General features: G+C 40.5%; 1 protein-coding gene across 3 annotated transcripts in view; it reads right to left on the reverse strand.

Moving 5' to 3' along the window:
* The window catches only part of CFLAR (CASP8 and FADD like apoptosis regulator), a 31,603-nt gene that overhangs the window by 9,242 nt on the left and 2,196 nt on the right, over nt 1–20,165 (reverse strand). The window contains exons 2-8 of one of the 3 annotated variants that reach the window (XM_019553869.1): nt 14,024–14,455; nt 11,903–12,008; nt 10,294–10,429; nt 9,125–9,222; nt 7,681–7,732; nt 5,237–5,286; nt 4,590–4,668 (exon numbers count right to left, since the gene is read on the reverse strand). In XM_019553869.1, coding sequence (XP_019409414.1) covers nt 4,590–4,668; nt 5,237–5,286; nt 7,681–7,732; nt 9,125–9,222; nt 10,294–10,429; nt 11,903–12,008; nt 14,024–14,319 — 817 coding nt within the window. In that variant the 5' untranslated portion in view covers nt 14,320–14,455. Of the gene's footprint in view, nt 1–4,589; nt 4,669–5,236; nt 5,287–7,680; nt 7,733–9,124; nt 9,223–10,293; nt 10,430–11,902; nt 12,009–14,023; nt 16,903–20,165 lie in introns of those variants that run through there. The other 2 variants (XM_019553871.1, XM_019553870.1) reach the window with 2 other exon arrangements.

A 20,165-nucleotide genomic window follows, 5' to 3' on the forward strand; every position in this document is an offset into this window, starting at 1 on the left:
GGACCAGACCAGTGCAGAATAATCCTCCTTGGAGGTGAATCCAGTCCTCCATCCTTTGTAGGCCTTTCTTTTTAGCCTCAGGAGGTCTGCTAGGTCCCTGGAGAGCCAGGAGGCCTGCTGTGCTCTCTTGCTTCCTTTCCTCCATTTGCTCAAGCAGGTTTTCTATTAATTTTCCGTTGTTTTGTATTCCTTCCTCCCTCTTTGATCAATAACGCCAACTGTTATAGCATGCCTTGCTGTAATGCTTATGACGGTGAGGATAGCCTTTAGAGCCCCCTTTGCTCGGCTGGCTAAGGTGGGTGTGGGTTTTTTACTTTCCTCTAGTACAAGAGGCTACTTCTGAATGCATCAGGCTAAAAGGAAGCACCCCAAAGTACCACAGTGGGTTAAAAGCACTCCCAAGGTCTACAGGGTCTGTGTACCCTGACTGCACAGAGCCCTAACAAAGACCCAGGCCCGGGTGGTAGCAATGGTTACCCCAGGCTTGCGGGTGCACTCCAGGGTGGGGTGTGGCTGAATGTACGCACCCCCAGGGAGACACCCAAAGCATGGTTTTTGTTTGGGCATAGTGAGGTGGGCAGCTAAGTGCAGAAGTGCCCCCAACTGGCGTGCCACACAACTTTTATAAAAGGTTACATGAATATATTGTCTGAAATAATATATAATTAGAAGTTATAATCCCTATTCCATGATGATATCTTCGAGCTTTAACATATCTTATATTAAAACTATCTGAAATTAGGGGGTTTTTTTTTAAAGCATCTTAACAAAAAAAAATGATTAAATAAAAAAAAAAATCTGATTTTTATTTATTTTTTTTAATTGTTGATTTTTATCCACCCTGGTATTTTTTCAAACTCTCACAAATGGTAAGAGATTGCCTAATCAAAGAAGAGTAAAAATTCTTTTTTGAACTTTAAGAGAAGGAAACTAAGGGGGATGGGGACAACCTTGAAAGGGTCCAGAGGAGAGCCTGCAGGCAAAGCCCTACGAGGAGAGATTGAGGGCCCTGGATCTCTTTAGCCTCCACAAGAGAAGACTGAGAGGTGATTTTGCAGCTGCCTACAAATTAAATCAGGGGGGACAGGCAGGAATAAGAGGCGCTTTGTTTAGCAGGGCACCCCTTGGAATAACTAGGAACAATGGCTTCTTTACAGTAAGGGTTGCCAAAATCTGGAATGGGCTTCCAAGGGAGGTGCTGCTCTCCCCTACCTTGGGGGTCTTTAAGAGGAGGCTAGACAGGCACCCAGCTGGGGTCATCTGACCCCAGCACTCTTTCCTGCCCAGAGCAGGGGGCCGGACTCAGTGATCTCCTAAGGTCCCTTCTGACCCTACCATCTATCTATGAAAGGCAATATACACTTGATTGGAATATTCTACTGTGATCTATTCTTACGAAAAATATTTTTGTATGTACACAAAACACAAACATATCTGTGTCAACCTAGCACACACACATACACAGACACTGAATAATTCAGTGCATGCTTATTCAATTAAAAACCCAAAACAGTGGTAGTTTACTTTTCTGTTTTGTGTCTGTAAAATGGGCTGAGAGTTTTGAATGGAGCAACTTCAAAGTGAAAAATTAACAAAGGTCAAAAACGTGACAAAGAGATCTGAAGGCCACATTACATGTTTCCTAGTTCGACAATAATTAATAAACCCCCCAAATTATGAGCAACACTTTGCCTTCTATTCATATCTTTTGTCACCACCTAAAAAAATCCTCTTCCCTCTATCAAATCATTTTGCAAACCAAAGGATGCAAGGATAGAACCTGGCAGTCCAACGTTCCAGAAGAAGGTGCCTGGGTTTGACTTGAGAGTGTGATGAATTAATAATGACTGTGTGTCATTTCCAATTATCTGGGCAATAACTCAATGTAACAGCACCTAACTTTGGCTCAGATTAACTCTGAGCTTCCACACTACATGCTGGTAACAGCAGACATAGCTCTAGCAGTTAGTCCTATTTTCCTTTTTTTGTCTGAGAAGATTTTTAGATATTAAATGTCAGAGTTTGTGACGTGCTCTGTCTATAACAGGGTTGATGAATGGGATGAACAGCCAGAGCAGTTGTGGATCCAGTGTGCGGGGGACCCACAGACACCCCCTGCTCCCATGTGCAGGATCTAGTGTCTGCTCTGGCAAGTCTGGGACTACACTCCAGGCAGGACCTACGTTGCATGTGGCTAACATCCCAGATGAGCCAGAGCAGGCACTAAGTGCAGTTGGTGCCCCATACAAAAAAGCAGGCACCACCGTCCCAAAATGGCTGGAATGGCACTGCCTGCGACACACCCTGTGCCCTGTGTGAGGGGCCAGTCAGATGCATGCCACTTGGGTCCATTATGAGACCCAGGGCCAGCACCAGGGCAGATAAAGAGGCTTTGCAACCCAGGTCCTGTCCAGGGACTGTCTCTCTGACATTCCTGCTCTATAATAATCAGGACTCTTCTAAACCTATGCCTAAGCAATGTCAGATGCCTGTCACTTGAATCTTATAAGCATAATGAAGACAGCCAGAGAAAGCAGGTCTTCCTTTTTAGCAGCCTAATAACACTATGTAGTAACATGCCAGGCAAAACACATGCTAATACTCTACAGGACAGTAGTATTAGGCTACTGTGCAGACAGCATCTAAAAAAACCTGTGCACCATCACTACTGTGCAGTAGTGCCAGTTACTGTGCATTCATTTAGTACTAAGCTTAATGTGCAGTAACTACAGCACATTAATGAACATGTAGATGAGCCCATTGAGGACAAAAAGCATGAAGGTCCAAAGAGCCCCAGTTCTTCCTTTGCATTACATCTACTGACCAAGTGGAGATGTCATTCTTTCTAGGCCTCTGTAGGTACATGGGAACAGGAAATCTCCTTAGTCCAACACCTCTAAATACTATCCAAGCCTACTGCCAAAAACAGCCTTCTTCAGTTCAGAAGAGCTGAGGTCTGTAGGAGGAAAATCCCACCATTGAGCCCTGTGCTCCCTATGCTGCTCTGGACTGCCAACCTGGAGCTTTGTTGTGGTCAAGGTTTTTTTGTTTTAGTTTTTGTTTTACTGCACTCTCTATGCATAGTAACTCTGACTGACAGGCTACCTGCTACGCTATTTTTATGTTCAGTTTTTTTTTTCCATGCTGCTCTCAAATATTCACTATGCCACTGATTTTTTGTATAAAAAAATGTAACCAGCACTGCAGAAGCCATTGTAGCAGGAGAAGTGTGGACACTGAGGCCTTAGGCACTCAGGAAGTAGTGCAGGGCTTATGGTCCTGGAGATGCTGAATTTATTTCCTCTTTCCATTTTGGCCTGGGCCATTTTTTTCTGGCAGAGGGATAGAAATGTGGAAGGTTGAATAACTTAGCCTTGACCCCAGCAACTCCTCCTTATACCTCTTCCTGACTTTTGCCAGAGGCAATGCAGGCATCAGAAATGTGGACAAAGACTCTACCCTTCAGCCTTTAAGGGTGTGAACAAATCCTGTTTTCCTGTTCCACTTCTGCCTCCTGTATCTCATTAGGAAGGAGGCCACTCAACCTGCAATCAAAGGCACTTGTATACGTTTAGTTCAAAGTACATTAATCTTAACTCTCTCTCCTTTGTAGAACGGCAAAAACTGGAATCACTTCCAGCTGTAAGTGACCTCACAGGGTAGCTACCAGAATAGCTTGTTTTACATCACCCTAAGTTTCCATTTATCATTTGTATGTCCTATTTCACTTCCTGTGCTCGTGTACTTTGCAGTTACCATTTTCCAAAATTACATCAGGAAATGTAAGTATCACAGAAATTTGATTGGTCTTCCTGAATCATTAATGACAATAAAAAGTGGAGATTTGCACGCAGATCCTCTCCTACTATACGCCTCAGGCTTAAATCAGCATTGACTGCAAATCTTCTCTATTTTCTGTAGATAGCCACTTGTGTGTTCCAAGCCCGAGTGAAATTTTTATTTGGGCAAGAATCTATCACATGGAGCTTTTCAAAGGCCTTCTGAAAAATACCAGTTTTAACCTGGGTATTTTCTATATTGAGCTTTATACACAAAACTGCCTAAAAAGAGGACATTTAAAAAGGAAACCATTTTCCTTCTCTCTAAAGTTATGATGTCAGTTTCCGATAAGATGTACAATATACAAAGGAAGCCCAGCTGAGTCATGAACAAAGGTCGTATGCCTTCAGCTATTCACATTTTTGTGCTGTTCAGTAAGACTATTTCCTGAAGTGCACAATTGCAACTGACTTGTTGTGCAAAACTGGGCAAGGTACTGCCCTTCTCTGAGCCTCCACTTTCCTCCTTTCATTTGATCTGTCCCATTCATTAAGACTATAAGCTCTTTGCTGCAGGGACTCTCTCTCACTATGTTTATGTACAGTGAAACAAGGCGGCCCCATTCTGACACTACTTTAAAATAAGCAATAAAGAACACATAGACTAGTTGTCTAATAAGACCTGATGTTACTTTTTCAGGATACATTTTCACACTTGACACGTAATCCAGCCAGCCACATTCTTTATACTGAATTATCCCCCATCTTGGAGGATAGTGAAGTAAAGGACTTTATGTTCTTGAGACCTACCTGTGTCATTGCCAATACAATCTATAATCAGACATATTCCTAAAGGCTGACTCTGCATTCTGTACTGATCATCAGGCACCTGAAATAAGTGAAAGGACAAATATTTACTACATTGCTGTGTTTGGTCCTCCAGTCTACAGACTTGCTCCTTTTTAACTTTGCTTACCCACAGAAGTGGCCCCTTGCTGCCTTGCCCCATCAGTTTGGCACAGAGTAGCTAGCAAAAGTATATGTGAAGATCCTACAGCAGACACACTGAAAGGACCAACTGCTTTCTGTGACGGGAAAGTTCAGGAGACACTGGTTTATGGATTTTATTTCATTCTATTATTACAGGGCTAACTTCTATCCTTCACTCTATGAAACCTAGTTGCCTTTCATGGGGTTGAACAAGCAACGTAAAAATGCTAACTTTAGGCCAGACTCACCTGCCTTGGACTTTAGCGTACAATTAGTATATTTCCCACAAGCACAACTGATTGATCCTATCAGATGTGCTAGAAGATAATAGTGCAAAAGGAGAATGTATGTATTCAGCTTTGTCTGTATGGAAGTTAAAGATGTCTTCAAAAACATCAGACAAAGAGCTTAACGTGTACATTATTTTTTTCTTTTTCTTTCTTTCTTTTTTTTTTTTTTTTTTTTACCTGAGGTGAAGCTATTCCTGATTCCTGTATTGACACATGGACTGGTGCTGCTGCAACACACAACATAGTTATTCTCAGTATTTAGGCAAAATATTATACTGTGGATTTTAGTGACATTTCTTTAAATGCAAAGTAAAATAAAAATTAAAAAGTAATCATTTTTTTCCTGCAAAAGACCTATCACTACCAGGCCTGTTCATTCTCTCTAAGTTATTATGCAAGTTTAAAAAAAAAATTCAAGTGAGATTTGAGTGAAAAATCTAAGTCAGAATGCTAGTTGAAACTTTGCACAATTGTAAGTAAGGTCCTACCAAGATGAATGCATATTGGTAGGGCAGTGGGAAGGTACCTGCAATGTTGCCAGTTATGTTGTTCCTGTCCTGGGCCTAACAAGACATTAGCATGCAGGAATATCAAATCAGCACTTTTCCCAAACAAAACATTCCATTTTAAAAAAGTTAGCCAGTCCATTTATACACTGGAATCTGAAGGTTAACTTTGCTTTCCAAATCCAGCTCACAGGTATGTGCCGAGGAACAATTTTGAGTCATAACCATATCTATTAAAAAGTTACCCTCTTACAATGTCTGTTAATTAAAATCTCTCATTTTAGTTAGCTGACCCAGTTTTGTTTTTCTCCAGCTTGGCTTTCTAATCGGAAATGTTTTTGATCAGAACTCATTTGGTTAATTTGAATGAAAATAACAAGAGACATCCTTCTATTTAAAAAAAAGAAACAGAATATTACAAGGAAAGAAAAAAAAAAAGCAAATTTAGTAGTACAAAATTCTGTTTCCTAGTTAATAACACTTGATCTTAGCCAAAAGGCCAATACTAAGTCCTAATTTATACTAATGTCTACTCAGACAAAAATACCTGAAAATCCATTTTAATCTAGGTTACACTGATTCTTTGATAAGTGAGTGAAAGCAGGATTTCTTCCCAACTTTCTAGCTCTCTCTTTGCATAAATAAATCACTTATTTAAATAGTTTGTGTACATGGCAATGGATGCAGCTACGCATTCATTAATCGCTGTAATTACAGTGCATTGTTTAGTACCTGTAATAACATGTACCAACTCAATGTGTTGTAATCAGCGCTACTGCGCAGTAGGGCAGATGAATGGTGTTTTGGTGATGCTAATGCGCAATAGATTAATTAGTACAGTTTTTGCACAAAAGAATTACTATTGTGCATCAACGCACAACAGACTTACTCTACTGCGCAGTTAGCGTCTTACGTAGATGCACCCAAAGATGTACAGTAAAATCTGGTTCATTCATCAGTCTAAGGCAGGGGTGTTAAACTCGCCTGTTCTCTGGGTTAGATCCAGACCAGGGGGCTCCTGTGGGGAAATTAACATGGCCATTGCTCACTTCCAGTTGCTGACCAAAAGGGCTCTGGCACCTTGGATTTTGGTGATGGGCCCTGCCCTTGAATTCCCAGCCCCTCTAAGAGCATGGCAGACTATATCCATTCCACAGGCCACATTTTTGATGCCCCTGCGCTAAGAATGACTAATTAGCCATCAGTGACTATTTATCAATAGTTAGCTGTTTTTAACTTTTTGTTTTATGCATGCTAAAGCAGACACAGTAAGGAATTATTTTTGACATATATAATGAGGAAAAAAGGTATTATTATGAAAATCTAGAGTGCAAATTATACACACATTGGCTTCCTATGAGAATGATAACATTATGTGCATAAATGCTTAGTGTATCATTTCTTGCTATAAAAATTCATAATACTCACTACATAAGAATTCCATGATTACAAATGGAGTAATATAATCCAAGATTTTTGCTTTGCATTCTTACAGGCGCTAATCACCAAAAGAAAAAATAATTTGCAAAATGCAACAGTGGAATATGACTGGTTTAGCCAAGAAATGCTGAAGAGTATCCAATGCTTTGTAAGTTTCAGTGTGGCAATAAGTGATGTGAATTAATATAGAAAACCAGTATATTGCCCATCAAGAATGATTGGGGGGGGTGACAGAGCACTGCGCACCCCCCTCCCCATGCCACTGCCACCTCCCATGAGCTGGGGGGAAGGGAGTTTGCACACAATGGCCACCACTGCCAGCCACCAGTTTGCGCTGTCACTGTTCCGCATCTGGCCACGCATTGCCCCCCCTCACCTGTCCATGTCCACCTGTGCAGAGCACTCTGATTGGTTGTTTCAGTACACATTGTGATTGGCTGCCGAGATAACCAATCAGAGTGTTCCAAGAGTGTTACAGCCAGACAGACAGACAGACAAAGCCTTTTATATATATGTAGACTAATACCAAATTTCAGAAGTATTCAGTAATTGTAGACACCCACTGTTGTCAAGTGGAGTGGCAGGTCATTAACACTATTAAGCCAGTCCCTTAACACTAGGAAGTAAACAGCTTAGGTCTTTTTGTTAATAAAATTCCAAACAGGGGGGTCTTACTTTGAATGGCATGCTGTCCATTTAAAGAGTGTTCTTTGTTCATATTCCATATCTAAAAAACAAACAAACAAAAAAATATCTTTCTGTTCCTCTATTAACTAACCACAGTATCAACTTTTGATGCAAAAAAGCCTTTGCCCTCGCTTAGAAAGGGACAAGTATTATATGAAGAGCAATCAAAGCAGCTCATGCCTTGGAAAACTGGAAATGCTTTCAGTAAAGCACAGCTGCCCACCTTCTAAGCTGCTGATGGCTGCAGTACCACAGGCTGCACTGCAGGAGGGAAGGAGGCATGTCCCACGGGCTGCACCAAATTGAGCTGCAGACACCCCTAGGCTGCACGCCTCATGGACACTTCCCTACAGCAGCAGTGTATGCCCATGACCCTCTCCCACGACTGCACTTACGTGCCAATGATTTCACCCCCCCACTAGAGCAATGTTTCCCAACATTTTCCAGCCCATGGCATACTTACATTAATAAAAATTTTCTGCGGCACACCTGTTAAGGCATTCCCCATCCTTATACCTATTGTAGCTCAATGCCAATGCAAAACTCATGTTCATTTCTGATGGCACACTTTTGTGCCACAGCACACTGGATAGGAAACACTGCACTAGACCATGTATCAGTGCAGGTGTCCCATGCTGCATGATGCACCCACAACCCCTTCCCACTGCACCTTGCATCTGCAAACCCCCTACTGCCCCACAGCAAAATGACAATAGAAAAGGACATTGCTTTGGAAGTTGTGTATATATGTAAAAATGATATAAAAATAGTATATACTAATCATGTAGAATATTGTGAATGTAGGCATACAGTATGATATATAAAATCTACCTTTCTATATTTTGTGTCTATACTACTTTATATAAGGATATATATAGTGCATATTACATTTACAAAGATTAATATTCTTCTACGGGAAAAGGGACTACATTAGGAAAGTTCAAATTGCATATGTCATGATCCAGTTCCTAGTCATTTAGAAGTACTTGAGGCTGACTTTTCACATTCACTCAAGGTAACAGATCAAATCAGACACTAACTTCATGGGGAAACCAAAGGACAATTTCTTTTCTCAGTGACAAAGCACAACTGTTAACTTCTGACAGTCAATGGGAAAAGTAGTTTTCCTTTGGTTCCTCAAAGTCTGACAGCCATACAAAAGCATCAAGAGCTATATTTTCTACTCCTAACTCATGGAAAAAGACCCAGTGATTTTAACAGGAGTTTCATTTTAGTTAGAAAGGCAAGGTGAGATTCCCAACCAGCAGCTAAGATAGATTAGACAAATCAAGCAATGCATTATCTTTTAAGTACTAACAGTACTTAAATTTTAATTCTCTTACTCTCCAACTTCTTAGAAGATCAATTCCTTCTTACTTCTGGCAGCCTTTATAGACAACCCATGAATGTGGTTGATTTATTGCACACTTACCCCTGAAGAATATGGAGGGTCCACGAGAGTCAGGTTAGGAAGAGATGCCTGAAGTGCATTTATATACATTGGCTGGGCACTGCTGGGAGCCATCAGAGCTGAAAATTGTCCAGACATGAAATTACTGATAGTTATTAAAGCACAATTTTCTCCTCAAGGTAAGCATGTCTTTATACAACATAGTTCTGGCCCATGACTGAGTTTCCTAGGCACTAGTGCAAGACCAGCTTATAGTAAATAATGGTGAGATAATCAGCTTCTCCATAAAAACATGCATGTGCATAAATAGTCCCATATAATCTAATAAAGCCTTGAAACAGAATATACTCTGTTGTCCCTTATAAGGAGAGACAAATCTAATAAATACAAATGTAGATGCCTCCATATGTTTGTTTTATCAAAAGTGGAATTTTCCTCATACTTACTATTGAATATAATTTTTTCATTAGAATTCTTGCCAACTCATGATGCATGTGCCAGCTTATCATATGCAAATACCACTAAAGGTAACACTTAAGACAAAATGAATAATATGCTGGTCAGCAAGTTAGGAGAACTTTATATTAAAAACTAAGGCACAAGTTCAGCTAAATATAAAGAGATCTGTGGACAGTACAGAAGACTACTACCTTAAACAATAAAAAAGTTATCACTGCCCGAAACAAAAAACAATCCAACTCTAAAGATTGTATCTCAAGTACCACTTTTCAAGTTAATGAAGTGTTGAAGAACATCACAGATGCAAAATGTTTATTTTAAATACTAGGATTTTAAGTTTTGTTGGACAGTTATTAAAACACATGTATGTGAACACAGAGGCTTCCCCCCTCTATTATGCATGCCCCTTAACATAAAATGGCAAGAAGATTTCCAGTCAAGGCTTGACTGAGATTCTAAGTACACTGTGGCATGGTACTACAGCACAATGCTAACACATAATACTGTAAGCGTGCACCACTATATATAGAAAATGAAGAACAAAGTTATAGTTCTCTGAATATCACTGCTAATGTAATTAATGGAAACATTTCTTAAGACTAAGTTTAGTTCCTTTACATGTGAAGATACTTCTAAAATGCAATCCAATATCTTCATCCCCAGGCATGTCTGACTCATATTAATGGAGCTATTCAACTTTTGAGGTGCAAAAAGATGCAAGTGCATCTTACCTTCCTGTTTGTATTTTTGGATCTTTTTCTTCAGGTCTATCCTGTGAATGTTGTGCAAACATTCTTCAATCAGCTCCAGCTCATTAGGGGCCACCATATTTTGTTTCTCCAGATCAATCACAACAGCCAGAAAACTCTATGACATGGCAAAAAAAGACTTACAAACTGCAGTGCTACTGTTTTGCTTCCTATCAGCAGCTCTGGGAAGAATAAGTCTGTCCTCATTAGCCAAATATAACACCATAGGAAACACTGCAGATTTTACTTTAATCCTAGGCACTATGGATATAACTCATTTTAAGCCGGGGTATTAAACTCATCTGGCTCCCTGGACTGGATAGGTGGTACAGGGCCAGTCCACAGGCTGGATCATGCCCATGGACCCTCCTGCCCACATGTCTGATCCAATGTGCTGGTTTAGGACACCAGGTCAAGTGGGCCACATGGCCTGGGACCCAGGCTGCAGTCCAAGCACTGTGGTCAGCACACCCCCAAGGACCAAGCCCCAGCAGGTGCTGCAATTCAGGACCTGGTCCCAGCAGGCGCCATAGTCAGCCCAGCCCAAAACCTGGCCCCAGAGGTTTGCATAGCCTTAGCCTTGGCCCCTGTGAGTGCCATGAATGGCACAGCCTGGGACCAGCCTCACAGCCTAGGATCCAGTCTCAGTGGGCACTGCATGCAGCATGTATTCTGGGTGTGCAGGGCCAGTTCAATGCAGCATGTGGGGCAGCCCTGGGGTCACTGGGGACTATGAGGCTCCACTGGCCAGATCTGGCCTATGGGCTATATGTTTGATATCCTGGTCCTAAGCATTTATATAACTGATAGTCTGGACTAGACAAGAGTTCTTGGTGTCATATCACTCTGAGCTGCTAGCTAAAGTGCACTGCTCTTAAAGAAACCCAGTTAGTTTTTGAGGAAATAGTTTTGCATTTCCTTGCTGATGCTCAGCCAGTCACTGGGAACCTTGCTTCAAATACCACGGTGCAAAAAAAGCTCTGGGGGATTTATCAGCACCCACCCCTTCCTCCCTCCTGTTAGAAAGCCTCAAAGACCAAAAAAACAAACTTCCGAAATAACCTTGTGTTACGTGAGGACAGATTCATCATCTCTCAACTACCAAACCCCTTTGAATAGAGGAAGAGAAGTTTTGATGAAAGAATGATAAGGTTGGTTTAATAAATAAAACAGGGCATGAACACAAAGGGACATGATCATCACAGTCCTGAATATATTCCACATTTATATCTATTGGGAATGGATGGGATCATGTACATGCTTTCAACAGGCAGTTATTTTAAGAGGAGAGAGGCTTTATTTCTACTAGTAGTGCCATTACATAAAGCATTCTTTATTTTCTCCTCTTCTCATTTTTCTGGATCTTACTTACAGGTCCATCCTTTGAATTTTAATGGGTTCTCTTTCCTTTCAAACTTTCTTATTTCTGTGTACCTCTTCCTACTCTTTCTTTCCTTTCAATCTTTTTCTTCCTTTTTTCTGCATGTCATTTTCTTAATTAGTATCTTATTTAGCTTTAGTCCCTCATTTTCCTATTCCACTTTGGAGGAAAGAGGAAACATCAATATGGAAATACAAAAAGAAAAGTTACCTTGTCTTTTGCCATCTTCATGCGTGGTACATAATCTTTGAGCAGGAAAATGAGAGAATTCACTTCTTTTTTATCCAGCTGCTCATTGAGCTCTACCATTAACACCCTGAAAGACAGATCAGCCATTTCCAAGATATTAACTGTCAGTCAGATCCTAGTTCTACTGAAATCCTCTCCACATTTTATTCCTAACCAAATTATAGGACAGTCCCTGTTCCACTCTACTCTCCGATTAAAAAATAGCAATTCCTGTTCATCAGCACATGGATCTCTCAGCAGGTACAATCTGTAGGTAGAAGGAAGGTCTAGTTGCCAAAAGAGACTTGAAATTTTGTTGTGTTCAGTTTATTCCTAGTTTTGGCACTGATGTTTGGATGACCTTGGGCATGCTTACATATTGCAGAATGTACTAGACCACAGATATCCCCAAGGAAGCTTTAAACAAGACTGCTCAGATACTGCTAGCAATATAGCCATGGCAGCACTGACATTCAGTGGGGTAAATTAATCTATTTATTGAACTCCATGCTGTCATAGCTAGCTGAGATATCAGTACACTGCAGTTACTTCTGGGACTGCAGTGCAGACATACCAGTTGTCATTCAAGACCCACATATTACAACGATAAGATTTACCATTGTTTCAGGAATCTAAAGGCAATCAGAAAACAAATCACAGAGATGTATTCACCTCACAGATGTCAGGATTTTCTCCCCACTTGATTCTCAAATGCTTCCACTTCATGTGAACAATCTGTCTTTAGTCACCGTTCAGAGATGAACTCTAATGGTGTACTCTTAACATCATTGAGAGTACATGATCATGAAGAGTACATCATTAATATCCTAAGTACTGACGATAAGAATTATTAGTGGACTAATAAGTAGCATACAAGGTGATAGTGCTCACAGTTCAACTAGACCTTCCTCCTGTTACACAATGACTTTATGAGCAGGTTTAAACAGAACAAGACAGCAATAGCCTGAGCCAGACCTGCACATTCTAGTTCCAGAACTACAAATACGAAGCTTACACAATGTTAAGTCACAGCAATTGCTCAGGATACAGTACAGATTAAAATGGGAAAAGCTGGGAACAAGAGGCAAAAACATGATGACTTCCCATTTGGACTAAATATGCTATAGTCACTGCATTAGGAAATGATTTTCTTATGTACCAGAGCCAAGGTAGGCTAGATGGGATACAAGCTGTACTCACCTTGAACTATAAAAGTATTCTTCCTTTAATCAAACTACAAAAGCCCTCAACATTCAGCCTTCAGCAATGACAGCAACCCACCAACACAAGCTGAAGGTACGGTGATTGAGGAGCAGGAAAAATCTCCTAATAGAGAAGAGTATTTCTCTGTAGAAATGTATCCCCAGGAAAAAAAACAGCATAGCTTTCACTTCGGGCCATTTAAAATCAGACACAATAAAGCAATTGGCGGTAAGCTGCTGGGAACTATCCAGCACACTGCAGACTCACATGGCCCAAAATTAGATAAAGTCAAAGTGATGAAAAAGTTCACCAAATGTAGTGCTGCTGGAGAGAAGAGGGGGTCAACTTTTTTGGAAGGAATGCTACGAATTAGACCCACACCCTCTCCAAGCCCCATTCTGATCCCCTTCCCCTGCCTCATATGTTGCTCTGCTTTCTACTTCCTATCCTGTGCTCCTTGTCTAACCTGCTGCTCTGCTTTCTGCTCCCTGCCCTATCTGCCAACTGTGCCAACCATCTCCACTCCCCCCACGCAAAAAACTGCAACTTGCCACACAGAAGCTGGCTGTGGTACTTGTGCCACAGGCTGATCACCCTTGCTACAGAAGAACTTTTCTATCTGTTCATATCTACATTCATCTTCCTTCTGGCTACAAAAGCATCACTGGTCCCTATTTCTTAATGTATAGATTTCCTGCTATGAAACTGGAAGACAAACAAGTGTGATACCAGTCCTTTTAACAGCATAGCTCTAAAAGGCTCTAAGCCTTTTATAATTTTGCAGAATTCTCTTTTCCCTTGTTTTTTTAACCTTTAAATTGTATCTTTTTCTGTTATAAAAAGACCAAGAAAACAGCTGAACAAACAAGCTACCTTTGAAAAGGGAAATGCATGCATTACCTGTAATCAGAGACCAATCTAGGATACTTGGCCAGATCAGCTTCCACTGCTGCTTTCTGAGTCTTCAGAGACCTCTTCAGCAAGTCAAATCTCTTAACTCTGTATAACAGCTCAGACAAGCCAAGGTATGACAGCTTTCCCCTCTCATTCAAAGCCCCTAGAAGCTCTCGGAGGTCTGCACTCGGTAGATCAGGAATGAAGTCCCGGCACAAGAAGAGCATCATCTCCTTTTCATCTTCATCCAATTCTTGCTCAATCTGGTGAATGAGGGCAGCTGGCACTTGGCAATTTGTCATCCCAAGTTGGTGCACCTTTAAGTTTACAAGGCTTCTTTGTGTTTTAAACAGGAAGCCAACATATCCTGAAGTCCATTTTTAGCACCGTTTCACTGGCTGTTGATCTTAATTGGATGAGTTTTTAAATACGGAAGTTCTGCAGAAGAGAATTACAGGTTCTGAAATAATGATTTACCATATGAGTTCTCAGCAAATGCTTCTGATTTGAGACAGTCAAGTTCCAATCAAATTGCTGAATTTACTTACAAAGATCCAATATTCTTGAAGGGGCTGCCCAGCATTTCATTATGGAACCAAAAGTACTTAGTAGATTAGACTTAGCAGAGAATGAACTCCACTTAAAGTTAAACAACCTTAATTACGTAAGTCTGTAAAAATTCCATAGGAAGTGAAACAAGAAACTGCAGCCCCAACTGAGTACAGATAAATAAGAAACCTTTTAAAAATGAAGTGTTCATATCCAGGGAGATAAAAAAAAACTTAAACTTGTTTTTCTTTCAGAAAAGAAAGAAACCCAACAGAAGTCTCAATACTTTTTAACTGTGACAGAGAATTGTCTAGTAATCACAGCAACTCTTAGGCAAACAAGGAATAGCATGTCTACATTCAAACTAAAAAACCCTTGTAAAAAATAAGAAACATTTATTTGGAAGTATATTCAATGATGTGACACACTTCACCACTATTATCTCTTTCAACAGATATAGCCAACCAAAAACTAGTTCACAAAATTCTGTAACCCACAATGAGTTCTTTTATTTCTGGTGCAAAATTACAGACATTCTACAATAAGTGATTTTTTTAAAAGAATCTTTTCCCTCAATACATAAATTTAACTTAAATCTCTAAGGGTGTGTGACTGGGCCATGTCCTGTCTTTTTAACAGTTTACATTTCTTTTTGTTTATACCCTTTATGTTTAATCATTTTAAAAGAGGCCCTAAATGTTTAGAGTGTAAGAAAGATATCGTGATTAAAGAGCTGGACAGGGATCCTGGAAATCTGCATTCAGTTAATGCTGCCACAAACCTCTCTCTCCATCTCGACTTCCTGTCTATCAGCATTGTCCCTCACAAGGACATCATGAGGATACATACGTTGTTGTTTCTGAAGAACTGAGTTACAATACATGTCCCTAAATTAACAGATGTTTTAATGTACAACTTTTCAACACCCCCCTCCACCTTTTTTTCTAACACATGTTGGAAGTCATTTACTCTATATATGGTATTTGGAAATCAAACACATCATAGATACTACTTCATACAGCAAGTAGTTCCAAAATGAAATGAACTGAGATTTAAACTATCTTCTTCACTCACAGATTCTTTTAAAATATGACAGGTATTTCCTTCAAGAAATTAAACATCTGTGCCAGTGGCTCTCAACCTTTTCAGACTCAAGGCACCCCACCCACGCATTAGACTCAAGGCACCCTTTGGAAAATATTAGTTCTAACCTTTCATGCTTGTTTCTTGACTATAGAAAAATTACAGAGCAATTATGTTGCAAAGAACCTACAAAGGCCCCAACAGGCCCCCTTAAAAGAATTCACTGATTGGGAATCACTGATCTATATTTATACCTTGAACCAGAAAAGGAATAAAAGCAATGACTCTTTAAACCCATGAGTCAATTCACTATCAAGGTATACTCAGCCTTGATACCATTGTTTACACTAACTCATATTTTCTGTATGTTAAAGTCTGTTCTAGAATTGTTTCTACCTTAGAAGTCTCACTATCATTATCAGGCTGGTAAAAACAACAGGAATAGTGGCCAAAGGTTTAAAGAATGCGTCACAACCTTACTGAGACCAGGTTTAAATGATATTAGATTACAACACAAGTTGGATCCTTACCTACGCCAAAAATCCTACTTTTCAAAGCAGCAGTAGAAAACTGGAAAGGAAGAATGTACTTACTAACACCCCTAAAAAAAACAACCATTTTGGAAGACATGGTAACAGCTAAAATAAAACCCTGCATTGCAGCACAGATGAAATCCAAGCTGTTTGTAACCAAGTCCCTAACCCTCACAAAGCCCTTTGGCCTAGTTTTAAAGAATGTCAAATATTCATTTGTAACTAAGTGACAGCTCTAGATGCTGAGCAGCTCTGAAATGAATACACCGTGTTTCCTTAGGAGCATTTTGTATCACCATAATGCTAGCAGTACACATGTAAAAGAAAATGCACCATCACAAAGCTGCCATCACTGCACAATACTAAGGAATGCTATGCCAACAGAAAGCCTCCATAACATGGCTTTTCATTTTTTAAATATATAGTAAACACCGGAATAAAACACTTTGTCCATCATTTCATGCCACTTAGTAATCCACAGGAATAAAGCACAAGTTGCTTCATTTCTATTTGCTAAGTTTAGAAAAATTCACTCCCAGCCTGGCTCCACAACACAGACTCAAGCAAAAACTACAATGAGAGAAAAATGTGTTTGAATGTCAACAGAGACTGCCCCTCCACAATGCTCTGTTAAATATGACAGATTATACATATATTTAGAGCTAACTGAGAAAAATTTAAAGAAAAACATTTTTATGGAAAATCTGCATTTATTATCAGGAATTTTCTATATATACACACACATATATATACCCACAAACATATGTTCATACGTGTTTTTACACAAACACACAAGGCATGGACACAAATGATCCTGAGGCAAAGAATGATAGAGTTTTACTGTGCAACAGATACTCCATGATAACCACATGTGTCTGCTCTTACCCTGTGGTAAATGAAAACTAATTGTGCTGAAAGCTAAAATACCATGGATTAACTTCCATTTATGAAAGAGTACAGTGTGTACACGGACAGCATCTGTGTAGCAGCTGATACATGGTAAACCCCCACCCTCCTCTGCCTTGAAATAACATATGCCCAAGCCCACACACTTGTACAGAAAGAAACTCATGTACATGCACAAATACATCACTATTTTTTATTGGGTAAGAATGGAACGGGGGTGGGGAAATCTTCATGACTCTACCATAGGTAGAGGAAATTCCCACTCAATGTGTCACAATTTGACTTGCATAGTTTTCTGACGGGAAAAATCTTCAGCTAATTTCCAGCTCAGAAAGAAACATGTGGGGATTCCAAAGAGAAAGGAGGAATATTATTGATGTTCTTAAATAACATTGCAGCCAAATGAGTACTGGCACAAAAAAGTATGGCCATTTGAAAGTCACCATCTTAAGAACTACTCCTAGGTTTTTCAAAATAGCCTACTGGAACCAAGATTCCAACTCATCTTGAATCTCAGCTCTAGACGTTTTATTCCCTTTGAATCTTTTAAAAAAATCCCAGCCTTCATATATTAGTACCTTTTATTAAAAAGGGATTTCCCAACAGAGCTCATTTTTCAAATGCAAAAAAAAGTATTCATACATTTCCACTGGAATTTTCTTTATCTGCTCTTTAAAACAAAATGTTTACATCATGAACTCCCACTTTTACTAATAATGCCTATTATCTACTCTTCACAAAAAACTCCTGATTAATGTTAAAAGCCAATTTTATTTAAAGCTGAAACTGAATCTTTGATCTAAGATGCGATTCTATCACTAAGGTTTTAAGAGGCCATTTAATCACTGCTATATTAGAGATACAAATTCAGACAAAGACCAAAGTAGTCAAAAGTTTGTATCCAACCTATATATATGGGTATGTATGTATGTATGTATGCATATATCTACATCCATGTTTACTTATGTATATGTGGAGGGAGGGAGAGAATATGAGAGAGTCGATCTCAGCCCATTTCCTGTTGGACACAACTCCAAGTTGCAAACCATTAACCTTCTTTTATCCATCAGCCATATTTTTTAATTTTCACAAATATACTACGGATTAAGGGCAGATCCAGGAGGGTGTAATTGCAACCCGCCTTTGATTTCTGCTCCACGCAAACTTTAAAACCAACTTCCTGAAAGGGCACTGGCATTTCTTTTTAGACAGTACTGAGAAAGTCAATCGACTTCTTGGCTCAGTATCATCGCTCTGATTCCTGCTAATCTTTCTCCACTCCACAGGTGTTATGACCCTCTCTCATTTTTAAGGGTCTTCATGTTTCACTCCTCAAACTATGCTTCCCTATGTAATTTTGCTGCCTGTTACTCATTCCTGGTAATGTCTCTCCTCTATTTCACAGCCCTGCAGACTGTTTTAACTCTAACTAGAAACATTAACTCAGGTGTTGTATCATTAACTCAGATGTAGAAATGACTGAAAGTGAAGTATTGGATGCACCATAAAGATGCCCAGTCTGAGTAAGAGACATACATTTAACCATAATGACTACAGGATAAATGACACAATATCTTTTGACTATTTTTCCCTAGTTTGTTGTGCTTTTTAAACTTAATATATAATTTAGCAAATTAGTGCACATTCTAATAGTTATACTTGGTTTGCTTAAACTGAATAATAAAGCACTAGTCCTCTTGCATATTACCAAAGCTCCTAGTTTCTCTTTAACCGGAAAAAAATTATTGGACCGATGCATCAGTGCACCTCTATCGGGTTGGCACTGATATAAAGAAAATTGACTACATCAAAAAATGGCCTGATGTGGCCAATAATTTGGCTGAATAAATACCTGTGCATAGGCACAGCTGCAGCACAGCATATAGGCAGTGAGGAGCACAGCCTGCCAGCATGGAGTCCTGCATGACGCTGGTAAGTCTGTTGTAGTGAAAGGGGTGGGGGGAAAGAAGAGGTGATGGGGGGCAGATCAAGGTCCCCCGTGGTGAGGGAGGGAGTGGGACTGGCATAAGCACTGCGCCACCCCAGCAGGATGGAGCCGCAGTTTGTCTGAAGGGGGTGGCTCCCACTGCTGCATGCTGCTTGTCCTGGAGGGCTTGCAGGGGAGGGTGTGTGCTCCTTGATCTACATGGGGCAGGGTGGGCTGCAGCTGCGGGCTGTGCTGTGCTTGGGGAGGGCAGTGGTGGCACTGGGAGGGGGTTATGGCAAAATTTTGGGGTGGCTGCAGCTCCTCTCCCATAGCCCCCTCCCAGCGCCACTGTTGCCCACCCTGAGTGCAATGCAGACCCCAGCTTGCAGCTGCAACTTGCCTGTCCTGCCCCACCCAGACCTGAAGGAACACTGCCGCCACCCCCCGGATGAGCGGATCCTGGACGAGCGGCGTTCAGCAGTGGGAGCTCCCACCCCTTCCCCATGCCTCCCAAACAAGCCGCAGCTCCATGCCGTGCCTGGTCCACCTACTCCAGCCCTACTCCTTCCCTCACCTCAGGAGACCTTGACCTGCACCCCCTATGCTCCTTCCCTCCCTGATTCCCTTTCACCACAACAGACTACCAGCTAGCTGCACACAGCTGTATTGGAAATCAGATCAGTATTAGCCAATATGCCTCCTTAAAAATCGGCTATCGGTATCACCCCCCCCAAATCTCTACTGGTGCACCCCTAAAAAAATGCATGTCGTGTCATATGTGATGATATGCCACACTATTTGCATCCCCCAAAATACAAAATCTTCCCAGGCCAAAGATCAAATAAGTCTGAGACTGAGCTTCCTTTCTGTGTTTACATGCAATGGGTTCAAATCATGGACAAAGCATTAACTACCAGGAAAAACTCTTAGATGTCTCAGTCCTCTGTTAAGTACACAGGGTCCTGATTTCCATAAAGAACTCTATGTGGTCACATGGATTCACCTGCATGGAGCTCCCAGTTTATGGCCATGAACACTGAAAAACACACTACCCTATACTCATTAAACAAAGCAGTCAGTACAGGGATGTAACTGCACAACTGACATAACCCATCCACATGGGCCATAAGACAGATCCATTATTCTGCAA

The sequence above is a fragment of the Crocodylus porosus genome, unplaced genomic scaffold (genome assembly GCF_001723895.1).
Source record: "Crocodylus porosus isolate Cpor-Errol unplaced genomic scaffold, CroPor_comp1, whole genome shotgun sequence".
Taxonomy (NCBI): Eukaryota; Metazoa; Chordata; order Crocodylia; family Crocodylidae; genus Crocodylus; species Crocodylus porosus.